The 19,910-nt window shown below is 46.2% G+C and overlaps 1 protein-coding gene across 1 annotated transcript in view; it reads left to right on the top strand.

The window, feature by feature from the left end:
- LOC138516878 (uncharacterized) overlaps positions 1–19,231 on the top strand; it is a 245,937-nt gene extending 226,706 nt beyond the window's left edge. The window contains exon 4 of the mRNA XM_069632327.1: positions 18,629–19,231. Coding sequence (XP_069488428.1) covers positions 18,629–18,835 — 207 coding nt within the window. The 3' untranslated portion in view covers positions 18,836–19,231. The remainder of the gene's footprint in view (positions 1–18,628) is intronic.
- Positions 19,232–19,910: the final 679 nt, after the last annotated feature.

The raw sequence follows: 19,910 nt of genomic DNA on the forward strand, positions 1-19,910 counted from the left end.
ACAAAGTCAAAATGCTCCGAAAACAAAATAATAACCCAGCGCAAAGCCCTTCCCAACCATGACACTCCTCACCTCCCCTCTCCATCTAAACCTCTCCCTCAAATACCGCTCTTTGTCTTTAGAGACGTCACAGAATAGGAAGTCACTGACCTCCTCAAAAATATCACAACCTCCACCTGTAAGAGCAAAATGTGTCCCCCAACTATCATCAAAGAATGTGCGGACTCACTCACCCCCATCATCACTGCATTCATCAATTCATCCTTCTCCAGTGGCATCGTACCACAAAGCCTAAAAGAAGCCTGGGTACACCCTCTCATAAAAAAACCACCTAGACCCCACCTGCCCAAACAACTACCGCCCCATTACTACCGTTCCATTCCTTCTCCAAATTCTTGATAAAGCAGCCCACAACCAAATCCAACGATATCTGGAATCCAGTGCCATCCTTGGCAAAAGACAGTCAGGCTTCCGCAAAGGCCATGGCATTGAAAACGCCCTCGTAGACCATAAGAACCAAATCTCCAAAATAATGGATAACGGAAAAACCTGCTCTCCTGCTTCTTCTCAATCTCTCTGCTGTGTTTGATCTTGTAGACCACGATATCTTCACCGCCCACTTATCCAACGCAGCCCACTTCTCCGACAAAGCATCTTCCTGGATAACCTCATTCCTTGAAGGAAGGGCCATGAAGGTTTACTCTGATCAGGCCCACGCCGAGCCCACAACCATCAACTGTGGAGTTCCCGAAGGTTCCTGTACAGCCCCCACCCTCTACAACCTGTCCACCAAACCGCTCTTTGACTTGTTGGATGCGCTCGGCATAGCTTACACGAACTATGCCGACAACACCCAAGTCCTCCTCCCTCTCACCAGAGATTACAATCTTGACGCGGCAGCACTCCTCAAGATCTATGCTACTATCAAAACCTGGATGGCAATCAACGGTCTTTGCTTAAATAGGGATAAAACCAAGATCATCATCCTTGGTTCCAAGGAAACTCTCTCCAAACTTAATACCAAATCCTCTCAATTCACCATTGACCATACTACCATAACAGTCTCATCATTGGTAAAGACCCTTGGTGTGTACTTAGACTCTCCACTCTCATTGACATGACAAGTCAGCGTCATCTCTTCCGCCTCCGCTCACACCACCAAACTTATAACTGCCATAAAAACTTTCTTACCACTGCCTATCCATAGCCAGAGCCACACTAGAAGCCAGACTCTACTACAATGCCCTCCTGGCAGGCACGTCGACAAATAAACATCAGCAGGCTCCAAATAATACAAAACAACTCACTTTGCGCAGCCCTACACATTCCAAAAAGGGACCACATATCCCAGATCAGACGCACTGCCCACTGGCTACCTATTAAGGAAAGGATCAACTTCAAAATTCTCACCCTTACGCACAAATGCATCAACCTCTCCGCCCCATCCTACCTATCAGAAACCATATAAAAAAACTTCTCTGCCCACCCCACCAGAAGCCACCTTGCTAACCGACTCTGTGTGCCACTCATAAAAAGAGCCAATGCCGGCAGCATAGGCTTCCCTCACATAGCACCAAAACTCTGGAATGCCCTCCCAAATGCAATCAGAGCACAACCCTACCGATTCGCATTCCGCAAATCGCTCAAAACCACACTTTTCATATAACCCTCACCACACCTTTACTAGGACTATCCGATAATGCACTGTACCTCCCACAGTCCAGGCCCTATGTCACCCAAATAATCTGTAAAGTTAAACATATGCTTCCTCAAAACTTGATTCTGTAAAGAAACTGTATCATGTAACCATGTAACAGCCTTGCATCTCTTGTATTCCTTGTATTCCCTGTAACCAGCAATGTATATCCTGTAACAGCGCCACAATGCCATTGGGCTGATGTGCGCTTTAAAAATACGAATACATAAATAAATAAATACGTATATGTTATGTTAAAAACCAGTTGTCAAATTTCAAATTGTAATGAATCAAACCAGTGACATCAGTGATGTCATGCATGAGGTAATTAATGACCCCATGAGTGATGTCGTGTATAATGCAATTAGTAATGCCATCAGTGAAGTAATCTGTGATGTCATCATGGTGGTCCACAGGGGGTGCATAGTTAAGGTGGACTTAATTGAAAAGTGATTGCTGAATTTCAGCGGTTTTGTTGTGTTAAATCTGATCACTTTCACTCTCTTTTAACCAAGGTTTTCTTCACTGAATTTCAATGGTTTTGTTGCTATGTATTTTTCACGTTAAATCTGGTCACCTTAACTTTCTTCTAACTAAAGTTTTCCCATTGAATTTCAAGGGTTTTGTTATGCTACAGTTTCTTTGGGGACCACTATACATGGTATCCGGCCAGGGCCACCGTACAAGTTGCTTGGGGCCCAACAGCTATGACCTTTGGCAGAGACCAACTACCCCCTGCCTACTAGATGTGATAACTGCAGGTGTAAAATTATTTATTTTCACTCACTCTCCATTCCCAAGGGATTCCCTGGGTATTTCACCAATAATGGCAACAGACTGCAAATACTGCAGCGTTAACCTACCCATGCCCACGGGATTCCCACGCTATTCCCCCAATAACGTTTGAAACCCCAAAATTCTTCCCTATCCTAACTGGCACTCACCAAGTGCCCTCCTCCTCTTTCCAAGGAACCCCACACACCTCAATTGCTTTCTTCCTCCCTTGCCCTCTCCTAGCTATTACCCCTTATCACTGTTTGGTTTGTGTGATGCATTTCTTCTCCGAGGTGGACTTGATTGAAATGCGAGTGTTGAATTTCAGGGGTTTTGCTGCATGAAATCTGATCACCTTAGCACTCTCTTAACAAATCGTTTTTCACTGAATTTCAAGGGTTTCACCATAACTTAGTTTCATCAGTGCACGCAAGCCATGGCCTTCTGCCATGACCAGTGTGCATGTTGTACCAATAACTTTCTTTTGGGCCCAGTATCCATGGCCTTCAGCCATGAATCTGTAAGGTCGTGGGGGTGTTCATACCAAAGTTTGATAGCCTCCTTTTTCCTCCTCCAAATAGTGTTTTGATTTCTTTCATTTGCGGCTTCACCCGATAATACAGCGGGAATCACAGGCATCGAGCAAAATAAAAATGGTGATCTTTCATTTCTGAAAAGTCTCTCAGCCTCTCTGCTGCAAAGCACCAAGACCAACGTAAAGGTTTTATGGAGCAGTGGGCACCCCGTTCTCTGGTGAATATTTCAGAAACTACTGGATGGATGTACTCCAAACCAGTTAGGGAAATTACATCACTGCTTTGTGCTCAAATTGGTTTTATTAGGTCCAAATCTACCAAGCGGGTTTTACGCTGTGGTTGTTCACAAACAGCACTTTTTCTCAATCGGAAAATGAATTGGAGTAGGCTGAAAAACTGCGTTTTTATGTTTTCTTAAAAGCTTTTTCATTTATTAACTAATTGTTCCCAAAATGTCGAGCTTGGGGGGCCATTGATGACCTTCCTGGTTGGGAAATTGTATCCAAATCTATCCAGCAAGTCAAAAGTTACTAGCGTCACTCAGCCTGTCTACTGCAAAGCACCAAAGCCAATATAAAGGTTTTAAGGAGCAGGTTGCACCCCCTTCACTGTTGAATATTTTAAAAACTACTGGATGGATTTACCCCAAACCAGTGAAGGAAATTACATCAACATTTTGTGCCCAACTGGTCCGAATCTGCCCAGCGGTTTCCCCGCTACGGCTGTTCCAAATGCTGCACTTTTTCTTTTTGGGAAAACGAATGGTTTGAAAACTGTGGTGTATGTCACTTGACAAAAGTTTTGTTTTGAAAATGCCATCCTAATCCACCCAGCAAGTCAAAAGTTATCAGCAATAGAATTTTGGGAAAAAATTGCTGCTTTTTCATTTCTGAAAAGCTTCTCAGCCTCTTTACTGCTAATTTATTTTGGGAGAAGGGGGCGCCCCCTTCCCGGTTGAATATTTTTAAAACTCCAGGACAGATTTACCCCAAACCTGTCCTGGAAATCGAGTCAACGCTTCATACCTAAGTTGTTTCTCATTTGGCCGATTCCATCCAGGAGTTTTTGTGCTTTGGCTTGACAAGATTTGGATTTTTTCTCGATGGGAAAATGAATGACAGTAGGCTGAAAACATTGTTTTTTTTGCTTTTTTAATAACTTCTTAACGAAACTTTCCCGAAATGTCCAGTCTAAAGGGGCCCGTGACTAACTCTCTGTTTGTTTAAATTATAAGCCAAATCAGTCCTGCAAGTCAGAAGTTATTAGCAATAGAATTTTCCATTTTCCTACAGATCAAGTCACTCACCTTAACTATAGGGTGGCGGTCGACGACCTATAATATATATATATATATATATGTATATATATATATATATATACTAACCTACCCATGCCCGCGGGATTCCCCCGGTATTCCCCTGATAACGCTTGAAAATCCCAAACTCTTCCCTCCCTACTCCTCTTTCCATGGACCTCCACATCCCTCAATTGCTTTCTTCCTCCCTTGCCCTCTCCTATATATATATATATATTATATGAATAAGTAATTTGAGTCACACATGCCACAGTACCACCCAGTAACTGTGGCTCTGAACTGAAAGTTTACTTCCAGTTCAGAACCACATGAACAAGGCATTGTGAGTATAAAATTAGCTTAAGTGCAAGCCTTTTGGTCCAAAAAACTGAGTTTGTCTTACAGGGCAGTGCTATGCTATACATAGCTTTATCAACCCAGATAGATAAACAGTTCTCAAAGCTGCACACAGACTTATTCTTATTTCACATTTCAGATGCAAGGGTTTTGTTCAACCCTTTTTTAACCCACCATAACTTTGCTGCTGTTTGATATATATACTCAAAATCTAATTAAAATGAGAAAATCACAGAGAAGGCACTTTTTTCATGTGTCTTAGTTTTCTAAATGTGTAGGTCACCTTATTCTCAAAAGTGACATGCACATTTCTTGTTCGCAGTGCAGAAGCATAAAAGAGGCGCTGACCAACCACCTTGTTCCCAATACTAATATTTGACAGAATCCCATCACCAACTTGGTATAAACCACTACTCTTCACACTTAAAGAAAAACGCATGACAGGGTCGAAAAATGAACCTGCCACGCTTTGTGTTTGCTTGTTAGGAACATGTGCAGAGAAATGTCCCTCATCTCTTCTCATTTCAAAGTTCTTCCCATTTGTGAATTTGGAATGCACGCTGAAATGCGCAGAAACCCCCATTCTGTGTGCAAAGGGGGTGGGAACTGGCATCTGTGATGTTCCGATGCCCCTTAAGAATAGGGAGCGCTATTTTTTTTTTGCACAAGTAATGAGATGTGCTTGTGCACTTGTGTTTGTAATTTGAATGTGCTTTAAAGGTTTGAAATCTGTACATCGTTTTGCTACCATAATCCAATAAGTGAGGTTTAATAACACTTTTTGAGATGATTTGAAATGTTACTTGATTGGTTGAACAAAATACTGTATGAAAATATTTGCCTTTTCCCAAGGTGATCGAGATGATTCAAAGCCTGATTTGCGTCAACAATATTTTCAATATCACAAAGCAAAATATCTTTTATTTATTTGATATGTGCTATATATTTTGTTTCTGTTTTTATTTTCTATCAGTCCATGGATAATCCATAGGACTAAGGTTGGTTCTCATCACACCGTTACTGCATTTCATAACACGTCGCTTTTCCGTTTTAGACACACTGGTTTAAAAGTATTTATTGCATTGTAATAATGACCACAAACATGTGCATATGACATCTGTTCATATTCAGCTGTAGGTGTATGCAAACAGGTGTTGCTCTTGCCTACTCTGACTTGGCATAATTACACAGCGGTCTGCAGAATTCTCAGTTTAAACAGAAGACAAGTGCTGAATGTGCATGCACATGCAGTAAGCCACTGTGTGCGTGTGCATGCACATGCAGGAAGCCACTGTGTGTGTGTGCATGCACATGCAGTGAGCCACTGTGTGCGTGTGCATGCACATGCAGTAAGCCACTGTGTGCGTGTGCATGCACATGCAGTGAGCCACTGTGTGCGTGTGCATGCACATGCAGTAAGCCACTGTGTGCATGTGCATGCACATGCAGTGATGCATGCACATGCAGTAAGCCACTGTGTGCGTGAAATGGCATTTTAACTAATACAGATTAGACTATGGGCCTCATTACGACTTTGGCGGTAGCCATGCCCTTAACAAGGGCATGGCTGCCACCAAAACCGGGTCCGGGTTCCCTGAATGGGGAATTACCAGGCCATCCCGAGTTTGGAGGGCCCGGTAATTCCTCCTACAGGGAACCCAGGCCCGGTCCTTCCCTATTCCCATTCAATGGGAATGGGTGCGGGAGCTAACAACGGGTTGATTGCGACCGGCCCGTTGTTAGCTCCCTGGTTCCCTCGCAGGACCCGCTATGGACATCTGGTAAAACCAGACGTCCAGAACGGGTCCCGCAAGGGAACCTCGTAATCTTGCGGAATGGGTTTAATGGGTCCGCCACCATTAGCGGCACCCGTTAACCCATTCCACAAAGGTTATAATGAGGCCCTATATGTAAATTCTTATAAAAGAGTGCAGAGGTTGTTAGTCCGAAACAAATACCTTCAAATATGTGTCACACCGCACTTTAAACCCATCTAAAGGCTCACTAAAATGTCCAAATGTCTTGTTTAACTGTAAAAATAATTATTTAACTCCCTATTTTAAAATCAATGGGCCGTAATGCAAGTTTGACAGTGTGGGAAAAATGTGGCGGTAATTCTCTTATCCAGCACCACTATTTTACGGTAACGGAATTACCACTGCTTATCCTGCACCGCCAACTTATAAATGTTGCCGGATTTACCACTGGCGCTATTACCATCTTGTAATTCCACAGATTTCGAGAGGAAAGTGGCAGTTTCACCTCCATCCTGTTGCTGGAGGTAGACCCTCCACTATACCTCTAAAAATCGGCGGATTTACCATGCAATAAAAAATTACTCCAAAAATGGGGAATTTCACCACCGTACCGCCACCTGTAATCCTGTGGTAAACCGACAGGACCAAGTAGTGGCAACGGTAAACAATTTGAATATATGGCCAATATTCTTGTAGGAAAGCCGCACGCCACCTGCTCATTTATAATCTCCAATTGATACAAGTTTTATTGTAATGTAGATATCTCTTGGCCACAGTGACATGGTCTTTCCTGTGAAGACCATCAACGATGCATACCGCATTGTTTTGCACAGCCTGTCGGCGAGTAAGATCGTGTTTCGAGAGGCCAAGCAATAAACTAGAACAATTTGGTGCCTATAGTTGCCTGTGCAATTATCTTCTATCTCCTACTCCTTCGACGTCCACCTGGTGTCTGGTGGTCACAGCTCCTGAGCTATATTATCTTCTTACACCCAGTTCTTCTATTCTTTGAGAACCTCATTTTCCATCGCTTTAGGCATCTTCCTTTTCACACTTTTGGGTACATCTGTCTTTCCAGTCTCTTTCCACAGTCTCCTCCCATTCCCTTTCTTCCAATTCCAGACAATTAACATCTCCCACCTCTAAATGTTTGCCTCTCTCAAAATCCTGCTAGTCACTTCTCCCAACCTCCTTTTAGCCCCCTCCTGCTGCTGTTCCGATGTTCTTTTGCCCTCAAAATCATTTCTGTCCTCCCTTCTGATAGTCACCCTCTTTTAATTCCTGATACTACTCTCTCGCGGTCCCTCAAAATCATCTCCATGCCCCGCCTGATATTCGCCCTCTTTGGGCCACCACTCTCGATCTCTGCTGCCTCAGGTGAACATCTGGCCTGCTTGTGTCATCAATCTCTTGGCCTCTTTCCCAGCTTTGGGGTTCCAGGCCTGCCAACCTTCCTGGGCCTCACCGTCGTCAGTCCCCTTGATAAGGCTTAGCTCCAGTCTCTTCCTCTGCTTCTTGTGTTAACTGGAGTGGGATGTCAGGCTCTGCCTCTTTAGATGGCTTACAGCCCATATTCGGCACTTCGGATTGGCTCGTCCCTCTCCATGGGTGGTTCTCTCTCTGCTAGCCACAATTTGTCCCTACCCCACCGCCTCGCTCTGTGGTAATGGAACTCAGATGTATCTCTTCAGGCTGCTGATGTAGGAAATGGCTGGTGAACTTCATCCCTGAATTAGGCTTCCAGTTTTGATGTGGCACTCGGGGCTGACAATGTGCTTACTGTTGGGCAGTCCTCTATCTGGTGGTCACTCTGTGAGTATCTGTTCTCAACTTTACGAGTATAGGGCTTTTGGGATGTGACTGATGGATTCCTGGCAGAAAGTCTTCTGGTTCAGGCCCTGGTCCTTTTCCCTGTGGGTGTACAGAGAGTCACTATTCTCTGACTCTCTTAATAGGATAGTGTCGAAGATTGTAAAGAGACGCTGCCCCTATTCCCCATCTTTTAGAGTTTCCCCCTCTGCTGCCCCTCATAGCCAGCCCAGCTGTCTTAAACCCTTCATTAACACCCTGAGAGAGGGCACAGTCCAATCAGGAGGCTCAGAAGGCGGGCTGTACTGCATGGTACAAGCCCACATTCCGAACAGCAGCCTGTGCAGTCAGCGCCCCCTTTCTCTCCCTTCCCTGCTCACCCTTCGTCACTTAGCACCTGTGTAGATTCCTACATGGGTGCTAGTGGTGTCTTTATTTTTTTCATAGAACCTTTGTTGCGCGGCTCGGAGCTGCACAGTGCTGCTGTCAGAAAAGTCTGTTTTCCATGTTGATGACGGACTACGCTCACAGTAGCACTGCACGGTGCTCAGCCGCACAACAAAGGTATGTTTCATTTTTTTAAGGGAACTACAGGGTTGCTATTGGAGATATTAACCATATCGGGCTTCGCTCAGGCCCTTAACTTGAGCAGCGGGTCGCTACCAACAGGGTCAACCCGCTGCCTCGGTTAATATCGCCTTACTATATTTGTAACCCTGTGGATGCGACCCCTTTGGTTAGCGCTCTGTTACTTTTCAACTATGTTTGAGATTTATAAATATAATATATACATGCATGTGAGGATCCCATGTCATATGATGGGGACTAACCATGGATGACCAATGGATCCTCCTCATACCCTCCCTGTGCCCCTCACCCACTGGCCTCCCATGTTACAACAGTAATTTGGGGTGAAGGCGGATATATTGCAAGAGAAGTTTTTCCTTCTGGCTAAACTTGGAAAATCGCAGTAGTTCTTCCACTATGTAGACAAGGATGATCAAATATAGCTGTAATAGGGACCAGAATTTGGAAAAATATTGCAAGAGGGGTCCCTCTCTGTAATGAATCTTTAAAATTAAAGTAGTTGTTCAGCCCAATAGGGAAACTTCACAAATTGCAGGAGTAATTACAATCTATGGCAAATCATTACAATTACAGGAATGGCTGTGTCTTCTGTAATTCTGCTTTATGGCAAAGTCTGAAATACTGCGAGAGATGTTCTGCCCTAAATTATGCTCTGGCATAACCCACCAACATTGAGTTCCTTCTTGCACTCAGTAGTGTAGACTGCTGTAAAAGTAAAAGTATTCGTTTTTGATGAAACCATACAAATTGCTGGAGACGTTCGCCTCTTTAATGAAGCTAACATGAAAGCAGTAATTCTGCTCTGTGTGGAGGTCTTACAAATTGCAGGAGTAGTTACAATCTGTGGCAAAGCCTTACAATTACAGGAATAGGCATGCCCTATGGCAAAGCCTAACAAATTGCATTAGTATCACCCCTTTGAGACGAAGCCTAAAACATGGCAGTAGTTGTTCAAGTGCCATCGCTGCAATAAGAAACTGGTTGTTCATCCCTGGTACAGCCCTTCGTGATAAGTATTTGGAGCTGGGCATTTCCCAGGAAGTATTCCCTGTTTAAATAGCTGTTAAAAGCATGTCATTTAAAACAACGATTTTGGTAATAAACCCACAGTTAACAATGCTGCAAAATGATCATTCCGCAAACATGCCTTGTTGCGCATACCGTGTCATGCTAAGCTCACTCAATTATCGCAGGGATAGTCTGGTGACGCATACAGAGGGAGGGTGAAGCTTCTGTGCCATGGAATGTGATATTGGAGTAATGACGGGACTCACCACTGGCATTATAGGAGGTTCCAGGTAAATGGTATGAGATGCTGGTGGTAATGTCCCCTATGAAACGAGTGCTTGCTCCCCTCCTGCTGTTGATGGCAGAGGTCTTGTCCCCAAACACGTATTGACCATTTGCAGTGATGAGATGTCCAAACTGCACCCAACGTTCAATAGGTGCAAGAGGGCAGTTGGCAATATTTGGCGGTTGCTTGTCCTTTGTGAAGGAATTGCTTTAGGGTTAAGAAGAGAAGAAACACAATCACACACATTGGTATTTGAAATTATTGTTTTGGGGAGTAGGAGGGCAAAAACCAAATCACACATATTGATACAAGAATTCTATCCCCATAAGGGTCTGTCACACAACTTTGAAATGTAGACCCTTGATACCAAAGCACAGACCAATACCATGGAGAGAATGACACAACAACAATGCCCATACACTAAGTTCTTAAGACGCATCATCACACTGTGTTTGTGCAATTCATCAGCACGTTGACGCCTTATCGCCTCCACTACCAGATGTGCACTATATAACGTGGGGCCCTGAACCTCCTAGCCAATGACAAGCCACATCTCACAATGCAAGTTCAATGTGTGGAATTGTGGGCCAATGTGTGTGATGAGCTTCTCCTTTCCTGGTCAAAAAATAAATTGTTTCAGTGCGTGTGTTGATTTCTGCTCTTCTACACCAGAAAACTATCCTGGATCAGTGAGTGCGCTTTCTCCTTTTCTAAGCGAAAAACAAATCATGAGCCAATGTGTGTGATGCTTTCTCCTCTTCTGTGCAAATAAAGTATGTGTCAAAGTTTGTTTTGTGTTTTTTTTTTCTCTCCTACATCACAAGAATCACACATCTATGTGTGTGATTGGTTTACATTCTCGTTCGCCAAGAAAATTAGACGTCAGCTTGTTTGATTTGCTTGCTCTTTTTCTGCACGCCCAGAGAATTATGGATCGATGATTGTGAATGTGATGATTTGTTCTTTTCTACACTATGAAACAATCAAGTGTCACTGTGTGTGATTTGGTTTCCCCTCTCCTGCGTGTGATGATCATTCCTCTCCTACACCCCACAACAAACACCTGACAAAGTGTGTGATTTGCTTTCTCCTCAACTGCGTAAAAAATAAGTCGCACATCAAGGTGGTAATTTCTCCTCTTCTGCGCCCATAAATATATGTGTGCGATTTATTTTCTCCTCTCCAGCACACAAATAAATGTGCCCATCTCACCATGTCAATATCTGTAACATTGTTTCTTCTTTGATCTGCAAACAAAAACAAGCATAAAACGATGTATGCCTCCTTTCCTGCACTCCCGAAAGGTCACCCATCAATGTGTGGAATGTGTCCTCTACTGTGCACAAAAACATTGTGTAATGTGTAATGCACCATTGTAATTCTGTTTGCCCTCTATTGTAAGCATGTTCCCTTTCCTACACTTATCCAAGCTAAACTAAATTAATCTGCTTCCCTGCCAACTACCTGTCTGGGAGTGAACTGTACGTTGAGGCGTCTACCTTGTGCAGATGTGACGCAGATCTCACTTGAACCTCAGGTCCTCAAGCCTTAAGAATGTTAAGGAAATTTAAACCAGCCAGATGCCTCGACAATTTACGAGATTTGTGCTTTTGCTTTTTCTGACAACATACATGCACAGTGCCAGCATACTTTGAGCAGCAACTCAATGTCTACTCTTGTGAGGTGAAGTGGGCAATGGGGGCAGGATTCACCCTGAACAGTTCAGTCTAGGGCATGATCATGGAGACTGGTTGTTTAAGTAAGAGACATCCGGACGGATTCAGGTCACTCCTCTTTTTTGAATTGCACAAGGTTGAGCATGAGTCCAATGTTTGAGTATGAGGCTCCACAGCCTGAGGGCGTAGGTCGAGAATGTCTGTTTCTGCATCTTGGGTTTCCACATTGACAGCCACCCAGGAGAGGTGACTGTCAATGTGGAAACCCAGGGCCCTGGCATGTGGGTGTCTTGTGTGTCTTGTGTGTTATTGAGGATGAGGAGGATTGCATTCAGTTGTTGTGCACTCTTTAGGCAAAGATTAAGTTGTTAGACAGTACCGGTGCAAGAACATCTTCCCGGTTGTAAAACACAATAATAGCATTAAACCCCAAAATGGTGAGTCTTGCAGACAACTATTTGTACATCATTGCAGGCTGGTCTCAAGAAAGGATGGTTCCCTGCAGGGTCTCTGTGAAATATACAGTGTAGCTTTGTCGCTGATGTATGGGATATAATCACAATACGCAGCAGTAGTCTTCTGATGAGTGCAGTACAACAGTCAAGTGCATTTGGGGATTGATCACATTTCTAAATATCTAAATGGTATTTTCTGATTATCTAAATGGTATTTTGTAAGAGGTTAGCAGGTTGTTTACATGGTGTTGGTTGGTTTGATATGTTTATTTACACGGGGGCAATGTTTAAGTTACTTACCTGTAACTATTATTTTCCAGCATAGGTCTGGCATGGATTCACATGCTCATGAATATTCCCCGTCGTCAGGCTGGGAATCCTTGGTAAAAGAAAAAACAGTTTCACTTTCACTCTAAAACTGTATTTCTCCTCTAAACCAATCACTGTCCTCTGGGTCATAGTGCCCCCATCCAATGATAGTCCTCACCCTAAGGCCCACCTCTGCAGCCATTTTCAGATTTGGTAAGCACGTAAAGTGGCAGTATGACCAACAGCCGCATAGGGGCACGAGGGAGGGTTCGGATGTGAATCCATGCCAAACCCAAGCTGGAGAACAGGCATGGATTCAAATGCTCATGAATAACAAATACACAGCAGTACACATTACACAACCACGGGAGGTGGCAAGGCTCAACAGAAGTAATGAACACTTACCCCTGGAACAGACTCACTTCAAGCGAATAGGTTGCATAGCACTGGCTGGCCAACTCTGGACTCCTCCCTGGAATTCCTGTCAGCGTAGTAGAACTTCATGAAGGTATGCGTGGACCTCCATGTGGCAGCCCAGCAGATGTCAAGCAGGGGCACACCAGAAAGCAAAGCCGTCATCGCAGCGATCACTCTGGTTGAATGGGCTTTCGGACGGCCCGGTAGTGCATGATGCAGCCAGAGAGCCACCTTGAAATGGAAGCCTTGGACAAGGCCTTCCTATGGTTCACAGGACCAACGTTCACAAACAATTGATAAGTCTTCCAAAATATATTTGTGCGTATTACGTAGAACTTCAAGGCACGAGCAACGTCCAGCGAATGCAAGGCCCGCTCTGCCGGCGCCGAAGGTTTCCGGAAGAAAACCGGCAACACCAAGGGCTCGTTAAGGTAGAATTCTGACGGAACCCTCGGCATGAAAGAGGGGTGTGTACGCAGTACCACCTTTGATTCGTGGAAAGTCAGATATGGCTGCTTGCAAGATAGAGCCTGGATCTCACCCACACGTCTGGCAGAGATGATCACCACAAGGAAAGACGTTTTCCATGAGAGAAACATGAGTGGGGCTTGATGCATAGGTTCAAAAGGTGCCCCCATGAGCCTCATCAGGACCAGTTTGAGTTCCAATGCCGGGGCAGGAGCCTTCACCAGCGGGAAAGATCGAAAAATCCCCTTAAGGTACTCCAAGATGAGTCTGTGGGACCACAGCAAGGATCTTCCCGAGGGATCTGGGATATCGTGAGATGGTTGGCAGGTATACCTTTATGGATACGTCAGCCAATCCAGCTTTTGCCAAGGACAGCAAGTATGGAAGAATGTGTGGTGCCGTGACCCTCAGGGGCTAATCCTCTGTGACCCATGTAGCAAAATGCTTTCACTTAGGCAGTAACACTTTAGAGTCGAAGATGCCCTGGCTTTGGCGAGGACTTCCCTGCAGTCCACTAACAACTTGTAACCTCCAAACTCTAAGGCTGCAGAGCCATGCCCGCAGGCTCAGCGATGCTGGGTCCTGATGAAGGATTGCACCACCCTCTATGGTGAGCAGATCTGGAATTGTCGGCAACTTGAATGGAGGCGACGCTGAGTAGGTCTGGATACCAAATCTGCCTTGCAACAACAGGGCAATGAGTATCATCTTCCATCAACACTGTCTGAGTGAGTTGTAGCAGGAGAGGAAACAGGGGGAAAAGCGTACAGAAAAAGACCTTCCCATGGGAAGGAGAACGCGTCCCCCAAGCTCCTCAGTTGGTGCAATCTGCTGGCAAATTTGAAGTTTGCTGCCATGGCAAAATGATCGATCGGGGCTCTGCCCAACTTGACGAACAGGCGGTCCATCTGAACCTGACAAAGCTCGTACTCGTGGCAGGAGAACAGTACCCTCCTGATGGAGTCTGCAATGGTGTTCTCAATGCCTGACAGGTGGAGAGGGAAGAGGAACATCCCCTGTCCAATGGCTCAATGCCACAAGTCCTGAGCTTCCTTGGACAGAACCGGGGATCGAGTGTCCCCTTGCTTCCTCATGTAGAACAAGGTGGTGGTGTTGTCCGTAAAGATCCTCACCACTTTGCACTTTAGAGATAGTAGGGAAGACTTGCGGGCCCAGAATACTGCCCTTATCTCCAGGATGTTGATTTGCAGATCCTTCTCCTCTGGATGCCACATACCTCTGGCGTGTAAACATCCGGTGTGAGCCCCACCAACCTTCCAGCGAGATGTCCGTGGGGACAGTCTCCTGGTATGGCGGGGTTTGAAATCTCATCCCCTGGGCAAGGTGGGACCGTACCCTCCACCGCTTTAACACCTGCCGGAACTCCTGGTTCAGAAGGATCTAGTCCGCAAAACTCCTGGACACCTGTATCCAATGTGCACCCAATAACTCGCATCCGTAACCTGCATAGACGGACGAGGTAGATGCAGGAAAGTATCATGCCGAGCAATGATTTGCTGGGCCGCTCCGTGGCCATCGTTGCTATGACAGTCCTTGCACCTTCTCGTGAATGGCTGCTAGGACGACACTGTGTTGATTCTGGCGCAGGGGAACAGCGCGTTCTGCCATAACGACAAGTAGGACTTCGGATAGTTTATGGAGAATCCCAGCTCTGTCAGAAGTCGGACGGTCTCCTTCGTGTGCTCGTCAGCCAGATCTCGTGAGCCCGATCTTGTGAGCGGGCACACCAGCCAATCGTCCAGTTATGGGTATACGTGTATGCCCTGCAGATGCAGATGGGCGAGGCATTTTGTAAACATCCTTCGGTCCGATTTCAAGCCAAAGGGCAGGTCCAGGAATTGGTAATGCTGGCCTTGCACCATGAACCGTAGTAACTTTTGATGTTTCCCGCGGATGGGGGCATGGAAATACGAGTCCTCCAGGCCCAACGATGTCAAAAAATCCCTTCCTCCAGTTGGCCGAGCACGTGCTGCAATGTGACAATCCTGAATTTTTGGGATTTAAGGTACCCCCTGTCTTCTTTCTTACCAGAAAGTATCTGGAATAGACTCTGGAGCCCCGGAGTCATTGGGGAACGAGCTCTATCGCCCCTTTCCGTAACATGGCTTGCACTTCTTCCAGGAGCTGAGGGATGTAGAGCTCCTGACGAGAAACCGGTGGAATATGTGGGCACCTATGTTTGAAATCCAAGGTGTGTCCCTGGGAGAGAGCGTCCAGCACCCATCTGTTGGTGGTGATCTTCCTCCACTCGCTGACGAACCTCGCCAGCCAGCCTCTCACCAGTGAGCACGAGTAGAGGCCTGACGTCTTGGCCGGTTCAGGCTTGTTTGGGTGTTGGTGCCCATCCCTGCAGCGATGACGATGCTGCCCTCCGCAACCGTAGGCCTGGGAACAACCTCTGTAGGCTTCCTGAGTGGCGGATCGGGGAGGTTGTCTGTATGACCTGCAGAATCCCTTGGGCGATCTGCCCGATTCACTCTTGGAAGAGAGAAAAGAAGACGAGCGATGCTCTTGAAGGGTGCCAAGGGAACGTGCCATCTCTGTATCTGTCTTAATGGCCTGAAGGGATTTGTTGACCGCCTTCCTGAACAGATTTTCTCTGTCGAAGGGCATGTCCAGCACCTTCGCCTGAACGTCCTGATGAAAGTTTTCGGTCTTCAACAATCCTGCCGACAAAGGCAGACTCTGTTTCCAATCTCCCGAAAACCCGTGTTGGCAATTTCCACTACCACCGTAATGGCATGGTCCGACGCCACCTCTCCTTCCTGAAAGAGGGCGAGAGCTTCCATCTTCTTGTCATTGGGGAGGAACACCAGGATCGGACCCAGTTTGTACCAAAGCTCCTGGTCATATCAGGCCAAGATAGCCAGAGCATTGGCCGACTTGATTGTGAATGCCGCCATGCAAATCACAATTTCCCCCATGGCGTCCATCTTCTTCCCCTCGCTGTCATGGGGAACTTATGATGTTGAAGCCGGGTTAGCCGAACATTTACTTGCCGCAGCCAACACTACCGAGTCTGGCGACGGTTGTGACCTCAAGCACCTATATTTCTTCTCCAAACTTTCTCGCTTCGTTGGAGCCATGCATGGGTTCTTTGTTAGGGCGGGGCCTTCCTTCCAAATGCCCCCCAGAAAGGGAACTGCCATGATCGTCTTCCTCTTGGACTCTTGCCACTGATACAAGATGCCCTCCTCCGTGGTCCCCTCAGGCACCAGCTGGAACAGCTTGGAGGGCCTGGAGATCATCGAGTGGAATGATCAAACCTCGCCCGGTGGAGAGACTCTATGAGGGGCATCCAGGTGCGGTAATTCATGGTCCACCGGGTCGAAGTCCTCATCTTCATCGGTTCCCGTAGCCTTGTCTGTACCAGTGTCCGTGTGTGTCTCTGTACACGCTGGTGGAGTCGGGGCTCGACGTGGTGGAGGAGGCTGACGTGGATGCGTCGGATGATGCTTTCCCTTCTTACGCGGAGGCTGGTCAGAGGCCTGCGGCATACAGGTGTCAGTGCTGGGGGCACCCTCTGCTGGATCTCCATCACCAGGGTGTGGAGAGTCGACAGGATGTCATGGATATGTCTCTTGGTTGAGAAGGGAAAAATAGATTGCTAGGCATGTGCCGCTGTCGTCGCTCTCGTGGACCGTATGGACAGACACTTGGTCATCATTCATGGATGAGATGTCCATTGGTTGAATGCTAACCTTGGAGGGCTGTTTTGGGACCTCCACGCCCCCCCTTTTTCCTCCCTCAGGGTGTTGACCCATGACCTGGGTCGGTGCCTTTCCCCCCCAGGGATGCCTTCAGCCTTTGCTGTTGCCTCGGCGGCTGTGTCGTCCCTTGGAGGCAGGGATACCCTGTGGGCTGTAAGAGCCACCCTCATTGGATCAGCACCTACCGCCACTGTGCTCCTGACAGCCGGTGTCGATGGAGTGTTCGACAAGGATTTTGGCTGTGCCGGTTGATCCTGCTTGGACTGCACGGCTTTCTTCTCTTCTTCTGGCCTCGGCTTATCTGATTTCTCGCATAACTTGGCCGGGGTGGATGACTTTCTCTTTGAGGAGGAGCTTTATGGCAGGCTGGCTACGGAGGCGGAAGATGATAGCGATCCCGGCCTATCCAAGCGGAGACCCCCATCTGCAGTGAACCCGGTGGAATCGGACTTGCGGTTCTTAGGCTTATCTTGGATCCCTGTCGATGGGGTGACATCAAAGGACTTGGATCTCTTCCCAGAGGGAGACCGATCTTCGAACCGGCCGATGCTGGGTGGGGCATGACCCTGCTCAGAGCATGGGGCAGGTGCCTTGCTCCAAATGAGCCATGACTCCAGCCTGCCATGCCTGTATTTCGTTGTCTTCTTCGAGAAGCCCAGGCATATCTTGCACTCCAATTCCTTTGGGTCCAGGTGCAGGCAGTAAAGACATTATAGATGTTTGCCCTCCATGAAGACGTTCTGTAGCCCACATTTGATGGAGGGCCTGAGGAGGGCCCTTCCCTTCGTTTTTTCTCCTCCGTCATAGTCAGGCGGCGCAAAGTAGTCCCAAAAAGGCCTTCCAGAAACTTCGAGGAATCTTTGCCCTTGAGGGGTGCAAAACTTCACTGACAACGGGTGCCCGTTGCCGGCCGATGAGGAAAGAGCACAAGAGCTCTGGTGGAAACCAAAATCGAAACTTTCTGCGAAAGAACTTGGAAAAAACCTACAAATAGCTTGGAGAGCAACTCGAGGACTCCCAACACTGAAGCGTGCAGTAAAAATCTGAAGATGACTGCTAGAGGCGGGGTCCAGGAAGAGGACTATCATTGGATGGGGCCGTATGACCCTGAAGACAGTGATTGGTTTAGAGGAGAAACACAGTTTTAGAGTGAAGGTGAAAAACCTTTTTTCTTTTACTGAAGATTCCCAGCCTGAATATTCATGAGCATGTGTGTCCATGCCAAACCCCATGCTGGAGAATGACTAGCTTCATCAGTTCCGTCTACATTTTCATCCTTTCTCATTTGCAGGGATATCTCTTTTAGTTTGAGGACATAATATGTATGCTATAAAAACTGATGTCTTCTAACTATCTTATAGACTATTTGAAATACTGTTTCTGTATCCTCATGTGATTTTTAAACAAGCAGTTTACGTGACTTTTGATTTCCCTTTCGAGTTAACTGAAGTCTTTTTCTCTTTGCAGACAAAAGTGTCGATGTCGCAGGAATTCGAGATTCCCCCAGGCAAATGTGTCATGAGAAGCTGTGTTGTCAAGAAAGCTCTAATGGATGTGCCATATTGTGCCAAGATCATTACCGTATTTGGCTATCAAACCACCATTTCTGGAATTTGGAAAGGGGTTTCCTATTATAACGTACGGGTCGTACAAGAGGATTGTAATCCACAGTAACACATTCACTGTTTTCTCCTAGGCCTTCGGATTTTCTGTGTTCAAATCTGAACAGAAAACAGCAGATAAAACTATTCGAATGCGCTGAATGATTTGCTTAAATAGATAATTGAAGCATAGGTGAAAAACAATGAATGTGCCTGCTTTTGCCTCCTATCAATCTCCTATCATTCCCCTTTACTGCATCTGTATTTTAATTCATGGAATGTGTCTTTGGTAGAGTAGAGTAGCCACACATGATTGTGCTGAGCTCTATGTGGATCCGGGTGAGGCATAACTGAGCGCCATTTAGGAACCACCCTCTTGGGAATACAGAGATGAGAAAGAAGGAGAACTGAATGGGACTCGCTGTACCTACCTTTAAAGCTAAATATATTACTACTGCTGCTAAAATCAGCTATGATCTAATCTCTTTTTTCATTTCTGTAGTATATCATTCTAATACAATTCCTATCATTGATTCTTGGCATTTGGAGAGTTACACATTGAGAAGGTGTATGGGTTCATTTTAAGCATTGGACTGGCTCTCTGGAATCCACCTGTTCTTTGCAATGTTTCTCTCACATCCTAGAGGTGAACCCCACAGTCCCAGCCGCACAGTCTTGCATAGAGGGAGTCAAAAACCCACTGGTGGAGGTTTTCCAGAGTGTTATCTTTCCTGGCCAAGCATAGAACGATGCCTATTAAAGAATGGGTGCATAGATTCAGAGGTGCCATTTCACTATAGAAATGCCAAGTTGCATTAGTGCCAAACAGCAGCAAGAATAAAATGCTGTGAATGGAAGGCACTGTGGTGAAAAGCGGAGACAGGGGCCCTGAAGTAAGACAAGATGAGGAAGGAAAGTCATGAATACGTGTGTTTTCCCAGCAGGTGCTCATCTGGAGTTAGTTGAGGAACCAGTCAATGACGGGTAGGAATGGGAAAAAGGTGTTCCTACGTCCAGTATAACGTGGCAGTGCTAGATTCTGGGGTGAGAAAGTGCCCCAAATGCTACAACCATCAATTGCAAATTATACCAGAAGGCAGATTGTCTATGGAAAAGGATTCTAGTCCCGATATGAGGCAAAAGACCAA

Source organism: Ambystoma mexicanum, chromosome 6q, assembly GCF_040938575.1.
Source record: "Ambystoma mexicanum isolate Mex_15411 chromosome 6q, UKY_AmexF1_1, whole genome shotgun sequence".
NCBI lineage: Eukaryota > Metazoa > Chordata > Amphibia > Caudata > Ambystomatidae > Ambystoma > Ambystoma mexicanum.